General features: G+C 54.2%; 1 protein-coding gene across 1 annotated transcript; it reads left to right on the top strand.

The window, feature by feature from the left end:
• Positions 1 to 2,191: 2,191 nt before the first annotated feature.
• On the top strand, positions 2,192 to 3,982 carry LOC145517241 (uncharacterized). Its single transcript, XM_081519512.1, has 3 exons — positions 2,192 to 2,368; positions 2,768 to 3,080; positions 3,333 to 3,982. Exons 1-3 carry the CDS (start codon positions 2,234 to 2,236, stop codon positions 3,959 to 3,961), a joined length of 1,077 nt encoding a protein of 358 aa, XP_081375638.1. The 5' UTR covers positions 2,192 to 2,233; the 3' UTR covers positions 3,962 to 3,982.
• The last annotated feature ends 5,852 nt before the right edge of the window (positions 3,983 to 9,834 follow it).

Genomic DNA, 9,834 nt, shown 5'->3' with positions numbered 1-9,834 from the left:
GGGAAGAGAAATCACTTGCATTTCTAATACTCACAGCAAAGTCTTCCAATGAGAAGGGAATTATCACCCCCACTGACAATGCCATTCACTGAAGTGATCCCCACGGGTCCATCTAACCCAGAAGGGAAGGAAGGACCTGTTCTCACAAAACGGCGAGAGATGGAAGAAGGAAGATCAAGCCCACACCAATCCCTGGAAAGAGAAGCTGTGCTCAGGGCTTGAAAGAATTCCTATTTGGAAAATGATATCCCAGCCCCACAAGGCAATCCACAGCTTCGATGCTATTCCTCCCAAAATGCCAATGCATTTTCGCACCCAACCAAGAATTGCAAAAGGGGTACGGAAACAGAAAAGAGCCTAAATTGTCAATACAATCCGACGAAAAAGCCCCGATACGGACATCCAAGGTTGTGTGAAAGGAAATTAGACGACCAAACTAGGATCCTCAGGAGAGTATCGGAGAAGGCAATGGCGACCCACTCCAGTACTCTTGCCTGGAAAATGCCCTGGACGGAGGAGCCTGGTAGGCTGCAGGCCATGGGGTCGCGCAGAGTCAGACACGACTGAAGTGACTTAGCCGCAGCAGCAGCAGCAGGAGCCGGACAGTATGCTATTGGGAATACAACAACACACACAGATCCAGATCGATGGAATAAAGTTGAGGGTCCAGACACAGACCCCAGCATCCATGCTCAACTCATCTCTGACACAGAAGGGGAGAATATCCAAATGGGAACAAGAAAGCCTCTTCAATACATGTCCATGGGAAAACCAGACAGCTACATCTGAAGAACGCTATTGGTTTTGATCTCAGACCACCTCAATATCGGGGAAAACCTCACCCTAAAGGCTGATGTCATGAGATAGCTAGAAAGAAGCGTAGGTCAAAGGCTCCTTAACATCAGAGTCTCCTTGCCATTTGCTGGGCGGAGGTAGAAATGGGTCTCTTCAAGTAAGGGAAAGAGGTACACGAAGTACACCAATGGGTTTCCATCCAATGGAACCTCTTCACAACAGAGAAGCTAAGCAAGCATTCACAAATGCAAAAGAGAGGAAACGGAACACGAGAGACTCCTTGCAAGTGGTGTATCTGAGAAGGGGTTCATATGGAAAGAGACGAAGAATGCACAGCACTCAGATTCCAAGAAACACCACCACCACCCTTGACCCTTCCCCCATGACCAACTCCGACCTAAAGCCTTTCTCTCCCTCTAACCTATCCCTAAAACATAACCCTCATCTAATCATATACATGTGCATTCCTAGCATCCATCCGTCCACACACGAGAGAGAAAGAGGAAGACACAGACTGAATTGAGAAAGGAAAAGAGAGGGACACAGCCAGAGAGAGACACGGAACCAAAGAGAGGAAAGGAGTCGATGGTCCAGACTTTTCATCAATCTGTCTCGAAGGTAGAAGCAATGACAGCGCCCATCCACCCCAGAAGGGGGAAAAGGACGGAAGGTTTGGAGAGGAAAAGACAAGAACGCAGGGAGCCATTAGAAGCTCAGCCACCCGCAGAAGCCGAGCTGGGACACTTGAACAGAATCTCAATGGAAACAGAGGACCAGAAAGTTGGCCACTCTTTTCTATAAGAGAGGGAGACCTTCGAGTCTTCCTTTCGGTCCTCCAACTTGGATGCGGGGTCTCAAAACAGTCAGGAGGGGGAGTGCCTTTTCCTGGGTACCACGGCACATCCAGGCCTCGTTCTGCCCCATTCTGTGCTGTGTCAGCCCAGGAAGGAATCTTTCTTTCTGAAGTCTCAGCGCACACGCTCCACGTGATATCGGCCCCAGGTGGAAAGGCATGGAGCTGCTCGTAGGCCGACAGACCTAGGAAGCAGATGGGAGAATGACCGCCACTCTGCAGATGGAGAGACTGGGGAAACCCTGAGGGGCATATGCTTGTCCAGGGCCACACCACTTATGAGAAGAAGGAGCCTGGTCTGAGAGCAGCGGGGCCCTCGGAGCTCAGGCCCTGGCTGCACCCAGGCCTCCCCAGGGCTGTCGGCTGGGCTGGGTGGGTGTCACTGTGCCTGCACATGGCTTAAGGGTGGTGGTCGAGCAGTCAGAAACCCAGGGATTCGCTTGGGAAGTTTTGGGGAAGGGACCTCAGCACGAACCCCAGGAAATGATGTCACCTGCCGGCAACAGAACCCAACAGAACCCGCAACCCGGGTATCCAGGCCTCGAGAGCGGAGAGGAGCCCCCAGCCAGATCACTTGCTCCCGAGATGTTCTGCTGTTTGCCCCTGCCCAGAGGCCGGGGCCTCAGGAGAGCTCACAGGCAGTGTGCGTGGGCACCCTGTCGACGTTGGCTCAGGGCACCCCCGAGACGCCTCTGGCCCTTTGCCCGGAGAAACAGAAAGGTAACACGGGGAGCCCCAGGCCGGGCCAGGCCACCTCTCCCATGCCACCCGGAAACACCGGGTCCTTTGCCTGTGTGTGTGGATGCGGGTTTCTCGGGGTGTGTCTCCCTCAAGGAAGCCCAGGTGGATGTGGGGTCAGAAGCCTGCGGACAAGTTGTGTCCACACCCCAGGGGAGAGCATGCTGGGCGGGATGGGGAGAGTGCGGGCAGGGCCGGCCGCCCAGGCTGACCTCACACCCTCAGGTGGGTCTCTTTCCTCCCGGGTGGGGATCTGAGCAGACACACGTCTCTGACCCTTCTGGGCAGAGAAGTTCGAGCAGGCCGAAGCAGCGGCTCCACTGGCCAGGCCCAGCTCGGAAAACTCCCAGCATGGCTGGCTGACGGTCACTGTCGTTGCAGAGCTTCCCACGTGATGAGGCCGAGGACGGGGACACCCCATCCAGCTCCCGGAGGGAGGGGTCGGAGCACCACCCCCCCGCCCGTGAGGCCCAGTGCAGGCTCCAGGTGAGCGTGCCCACGGAGGCATCAGCCCCACCGGGGGCGAAGCGGAGGCGGGGAAGGCCTGCTGCCGAGACACCGCCCAGGATACACCCGGCGGCCCAGTCTGAGGCTGCCACGGAGCTCAGCACACCCGGCTCCGACCCAGAGTCCCGAGAACCCCGGCCTCTGAGGCAGCAGGAGGACCTGGAGCCCAGCACGCCAGAGCACAGAGGTGAGGACGCTGGGGCTGGTGTACGGGAGTGTGTGCGGAGGGGGTGCTGAGCTACACAGGGACGAGTCCCCGAAAGCTGCTGCTGGGCCTGCAGCAAGCGCTGGCCTCACACCCCCCGCCCCCCATCTTGCACACTTCAGTCCCAAAAGACATCCGACCCTGGGTATTCTTTGGGAATCTCTTGGAAGCTTTCTGTCCCGGGATACGCACATGCCAAGGCTGGCCTGCGGGCAAACGATGCTTCTCCCACAGCTCTAGCACTGGCCTCCAACTGGAACCAGGCTCCACTTCCCAGACCTGTCCCTACAGAGGTGGTGGCTCCAGGTGCAGGACCCAGGGATCCACCGAGGGCAGATGGAGAACCGAGACTTGCCCTCGCAGAGACACCAGGCCAGCTGGGTACTGGCCAGCACACCGGGCAGATCGGATCTCCGTGCCTGCAGGACCCCCAGCCCCAGGCACTGATGTCCCACCCCCTCAGCCAGAACCTCCACCTCCACGTGCACCTCTACCTGCTCGGCCTTTGGCAGGAGAACCCGAGGCAGAGGAGGAGTCACCGCCTCGGCAGGGAGAGCCTGCCCTGGCTCCCGCGCAACACCCAGACGCCCACGATGACTCACCCACCCCTGCAGGGAGAACGAGCCCCCGCTCTGGACAGAGACCCAGAGCCCTTGCCGGAAACACCACGTCCAGGGGAGCGGTCGGCTCTGCAGCCTCCATCCCTGTCTGCTCACCGTGGACGCCGTCAACTCGGTCTGCCCCCAGGGGACATGGAGTTCCTTTCCCCCGAACTGCTTTGCATTTGGTTTGTTTCCACCTTTCTGGTGATGTTTTCTTTTTTGCGTGGTTTCCTGTATTTTTGTTGGTTAAGTTGGGATTAGTAAACTTTTTCATCATTGTTGCAATTTGGGAACACTGTTGTGTAACTCTGGTGATACTGTGTTACCATCACCACTTTGTAGTTTCAGACCCGTTCCATCTTTATGCCCCACCCCCCAACAAAGCCTGGATTCAAGGCAAGCACGCCCTGTTCATCCCTCCGCCCGATCCTGAACACAGTTTCATCTTTTCCTTCTGCATTCCTTCCTATATTCTTGGTGTCCCCAATCAATGACTCTCAGTGAAATGACTGAAGGAGTTTTTTTCGGACGCTCCACCTACTGTAAGACTCCACTGGAGAGTTCTCATGTTTATGTCCTTTGAACTAGCCTTTGATAGCTGAAAGGACGTTGTACGTCCTTTCAAGATACCATGTGCCAAACGAAGCCCTTTTGGCAAATGCCATCATTATCTCCAGGCAGGCATTGCTGTTTGAAGGGTGCCATCTCAGCCAGAAGGCAGAGGCTGAGCTCCTCTTGTTGCACCAGCTCCCAAAAGAAGCCAAGAAAGGGAGCTGGAACAACAAACCACCCCAACGCCCAGGAAAGCGTTCTTCATGACAGAAGGCTAGAAAATGACCCAACATCCTTGTGGCCCAGAACCCCTCTAGAAATTCACTGTTCCATAAAAAAGAGAAACAGATGGGAAGTTCCAAGGAGAGGCAATGCCCATGGCCAGTGTATTTTAGAGACGGCCTGACCGCTCCGGGGAAGACACGCACTGACAGAACCCCTTGGGAAACAGCCGTGATAGTCCTCACTGTCGTAAGGGATTCCTCTGGGGACAACCTGCCCTGGGCACCACACGAGGGAGCAGACCGGCTTCTCTTCCTCTGCCCCCACACCATTCACTCATGAAGGCAGCTCAGGTGTTCTCATGCCCTGCCTGCCTGCCTGCCTGGCTCATCCGTGAGCTGTGACCACCTCCAGGACAGGACTCCACCTTCTGCTCTCTGTGTACCGTGAATCTGCACACAGTGGGCTTTCAGAACCTTAGGAGACTTGAGCCATTCCCACTCGAGCCAGAACCCTCCCCAGGAAGGAAAACAGCTGTGGAGTCCTTTTGGCCCCAGCACTGGTTCCGAAACCCTGGTGGCTCCTAGAGCCTCTACGGTGTGAAGAGGGAGGTCCCTTTTGACAGAGCTTTCCGGCCGTCAGATCTAAGCTGCTGTTTCACTGTCAGCTGTGTCTCTTCCGTTGCAGTGTTGCAGGTGGGCCACGCTGCTCCAAAGGAGCTCACAAGCTGAGTTTCAAGGGAGGTATTGAGAGGACAGGGATGGCTACAACGTGCTGCAAACTGAGTGAGGGTCCCCACAATCCTCAGCAAAGGTGTGTGGTGTGCAAGTGGGGAGTAGAGGGCCCCCAAGTTCCAAAGGAAGGGAGGTACTCGGGAGCTAAAGCCCTTGGCTGCTGTGGTAGCAGCTGCAGATGGCAGCTCGTCCACAGTGCACTTCGAATGAGGTCATATGAGCGGGACTCTGGAAATGGCTCCGAAATCCAGAGAAAGGGGTCAGGGTATGTGGGAATCCGGCGGGGGTGGGGGGTGGATGAAGGAAGGTGTCCTTCCTCTCTCCAGTGCAATTTGGTTTGGTGAGTCTCAAAGCTACCAGATGGCACTTCCCAAGTCAGGCCCCCGCAGGAATCAGGGTGGGCTGCATGCCTCGGCCCCTGCCACAGGGACAAGCCACACCAGTGGCCTCCCTGAGCTCCAATGGCCGGATCTGGGGGTTCTGTCTGGGTGCACACCTGCTTGTTCTGGCCAAGTTCCCCGCTTCTCTGAGCACCAGCTTCAACCTCTCGAATGAGGACATCGATTGCTACCTTGGCACGTTACTCTCTTCATCCTGTGAAGACTCATTAGGCTTATCCTACAATTACTAGCTGGCCCGAGGAGATATCTCCTGAATCCAGATTAAGCTGGAGTCTCCCAGGCTCATCTGGCATGTCTTCCCTGAAGTCTGCCAAAACCCACACCCTTGCGTTTCCAGGGACTCCCCTTAGCCAGCTGGGCAGAAAACCCAGCATGTTTCAAACAAGCTGACAGACAAGCGGGAGAGGACTCACGGGCAGACGGCTTCCCTCAGGTCTCGGGTGGAGCTCTGGGACCACAGCAGCAACAGGCCATCCCAGTCCCTGGGCTCAGCAGCGCCCTCATTCTCACGCCGGCGGCTCTGCCCTGAGGGGAGCAGGAAGGTCACCAACTGCCGCAGGCGGACCTCACGCCCCTCCCACTTATGGAGCCTGACCTCCCCCGGCCCCACCCCTTCCCCTACCCCAGCAGGACGAGAGCTCCTCTTCCCCTGGCTTCTAACGTGAGGCCCGGCCCTGGGCCCCGATTGGGCACTGCCCCAGTCCGGAGCCAATCACAGTGGCCAAGGAGGTGGAAGGCACCGATTGGCCAGGGCCAGGTCATGTGACCATACTCCCCAGGAAACTCAAATATTACCAAGATTCCCTAAGAAACCAATGAACAAAATTATCCAGTAAAGGCAAACCGTACTTTTTAATGAGGCCAAAGTCACAGAAAAAAAAAAAAAAAAAGCTTCACAATGAAGTGCTCAAGGAAGCTACAAAATAAACTTTCAAAAAAGTTTAGTAGTTTTTTTAATAGGGTGACGGAGAGCTATACCTATCCCATATATGTGAATTTAGGTTTAAACTAGATTTCCCTTGGCTATTTTATAAGACAAAAAAACCCACATCACCCCCTTTCACTCCCCCCCACACCCAAAAAGTGTTTTAATCTATTGAATTTTTGTGTCCTCAGTTGTGTCTGATTCACGGCAACTCACGATCTCTACACAGCCAGGCTCTTCCGTCCATGGAATTCAGGGCAATTTTTTCTGTCACAGTAAATGCCCACCCTGGGTGATCCAAACGGAAGGGCTCAGAGGCTCCTGAGAGACTAACTCCTTTCAGCTGAGCACAGAGCTGGCTCCTCACTGGGATGCCTGTGGCCTGGGGCTCCCAGAGGGGAGAGCAGCACTCGCCCCACCGTGTGGTCACTGCTGGAAGTGCAGGCTGCTCCTCACTCCCCCTTGACAGTGTCCCTGAGGGCAGAACAGTGTGAAGTTAATCAAGGTGGAAACGCAAACTCCAATGCAAGCAAACTTCCCTCAAGGTCTCCAATACCACTCAGGAACAGGGTATTGGAAACTGCAGGGGATGACATGAATGAAGATGGAGACTTGACACCTTACACCGAGTTCACTTCCAGTTATCCCTAGACAAACATTCCATGAAAACTTGTCACAAATCTAGAGGAACAATGAGCCGAAACCGGACACGTGCTTTGAGTCTTCACACACAAAACTAAAAGGCAGTCCACAAAAAAAACCAGGAGAATACAGTGGACTTTGCAAAATCAAAGATATCTACTGTGGGAAAGACCTCAGTACAAAAGCAAAAGACAGGTCACACATCGCGAGACGAATGAGTGGAAACACAAAGCTTATCAAGGATGTGTCTCCAAACAGACAAAGAACACCAACACAACAAGCCTGTGAAAACTAGGGAAAGGTCTGAAGGGACACCAGACTGAGGAAGACACACACAGAGTATCCCGGATGATGTCCAGCACTGAGGGCCTGAAGAATCAACAGTCTAGTTGTACCTCCTCAGGCCTGTGTGACCCTGGGTGAGGCCTCTGTTTCCCGGTGGCTCTGAGAGATGGACAGGGAGGAAGGGGAAGAGAAATCACTTGCATTTCTAATACTCACAGCAAAGTCTTCCAATGAGAAGGGAATTATCACCCCCACTGACAATGCCATTCACTGAAGTGATCCCCACGGGTCCATCTAACCCAGAAGGGAAGGAAGGACCTGTTCTCACAAAACGGCGAGAGATGGAAGAAGGAAGATCAAGCCCACACCAATCCCTGGAAAGAGAAGCTGTGCTCAGGGCTTGAAAGAATTCCTATTTGGAAAATGATATCCCAGCCCCACAAGGCAATCCACAGCTTCGATGCTATTCCTCCCAAAATGCCAATGCATTTTCGCACCCAACCAAGAATTGCAAAAGGGGTACGGAAACAGAAAAGAGCCTAAATTGTCAATACAATCCGACGAAAAAGCCCCGATACGGACATCCAAGGTTGTGTGAAAGGAAATTAGACGACCAAACTAGGATCCTCAGGAGAGTATCGGAGAAGGCAATGGCGACCCACTCCAGTACTCTTGCCTGGAAAATGCCCTGGACGGAGGAGCCTGGTAGGCTGCAGGCCATGGGGTCGCGCAGAGTCAGACACGACTGAAGTGACTTAGCCGCAGCAGCAGCAGCAGGAGCCGGACAGTATGCTATTGGGAATACAACAACACACACAGATCCAGATCGATGGAATAAAGTTGAGGGTCCAGACACAGACCCCAGCATCCATGCTCAACTCATCTCTGACACAGAAGGGGAGAATATCCAAATGGGAACAAGAAAGCCTCTTCAATACATGTCCATGGGAAAACCAGACAGCTACATCTGAAGAACGCTATTGGTTTTGATCTCAGACCACCTCAATATCGGGGAAAACCTCACCCTAAAGGCTGATGTCATGAGATAGCTAGAAAGAAGCGTAGGTCAAAGGCTCCTTAACATCAGAGTCTCCTTGCCATTTGCTGGGCGGAGGTAGAAATGGGTCTCTTCAAGTAAGGGAAAGAGGTACACGAAGTACACCAATGGGTTTCCATCCAATGGAACCTCTTCACAACAGAGAAGCTAAGCAAGCATTCACAAATGCAAAAGAGAGGAAACGGAACACGAGAGACTCCTTGCAAGTGGTGTATCTGAGAAGGGGTTCATATGGAAAGAGACGAAGAATGCACAGCACTCAGATTCCAAGAAACACCACCACCACCCTTGACCCTTCCCCCATGACCAACTCCGACCTAAAGCCTTTCTCTCCCTCTAACCTATCCCTAAAACATAACCCTCATCTAATCATATACATGTGCATTCCTAGCATCCATCCGTCCACACACGAGAGAGAAAGAGGAAGACACAGACTGAATTGAGAAAGGAAAAGAGAGGGACACAGCCAGAGAGAGACACGGAACCAAAGAGAGGAAAGGAGTCGATGGTCCAGACTTTTCATCAATCTGTCTCGAAGGTAGAAGCAATGACAGCGCCCATCCACCCCAGAAGGGGGAAAAGGACGGAAGGTTTGGAGAGGAAAAGACAAGAACGCAGGGAGCCATTAGAAGCTCAGCCACCCGCAGAAGCCGAGCTGGGACACTTGAACAGAATCTCAATGGAAACAGAGGACCAGAAAGTTGGCCACTCTTTTCTATAAGAGAGGGAGACCTTCGAGTCTTCCTTTCGGTCCTCCAACTTGGATGCGGGGTCTCAAAACAGTCAGGAGGGGGAGTGCCTTTTCCTGGGTACCACGGCACATCCAGGCCTCGTTCTGCCCCATTCTGTGCTGTGTCAGCCCAGGAAGGAATCTTTCTTTCTGAAGTCTCAGCGCACACGCTCCACGTGATATCGGCCCCAGGTGGAAAGGCATGGAGCTGCTCGTAGGCCGACAGACCTAGGAAGCAGATGGGAGAATGACCGCCACTCTGCAGATGGAGAGACTGGGGAAACCCTGAGGGGCATATGCTTGTCCAGGGCCACACCACTTATGAGAAGAAGGAGCCTGGTCTGAGAGCAGCGGGGCCCTCGGAGCTCAGGCCCTGGCTGCACCCAGGCCTCCCCAGGGCTGTCGGCTGGGCTGGGTGGGTGTCACTGTGCCTGCACATGGCTTAAGGGTGGTGGTCGAGCAGTCAGAAACCCAGGGATTCGCTTGGGAAGTTTTGGGGAAGGGACCTCAGCACGAACCCCAGGAAATGATGTCACCTGCCGGCAACAGAACCCAACAGAACCCGCAACCCGGGTATCCAGGCCTC

Source organism: Giraffa tippelskirchi, chromosome 8, assembly GCF_054371585.1.
Source record: "Giraffa tippelskirchi isolate mGirTip1 chromosome 8, T2T-mGirTip1v1.2.pri, whole genome shotgun sequence".
In the NCBI taxonomy this organism is placed as follows: domain Eukaryota; kingdom Metazoa; phylum Chordata; class Mammalia; order Artiodactyla; family Giraffidae; genus Giraffa; species Giraffa tippelskirchi.
The sequence above is the reverse complement of the archived record's forward strand: the minus strand, read 5'-3'. Positions and strand labels throughout refer to the sequence as shown.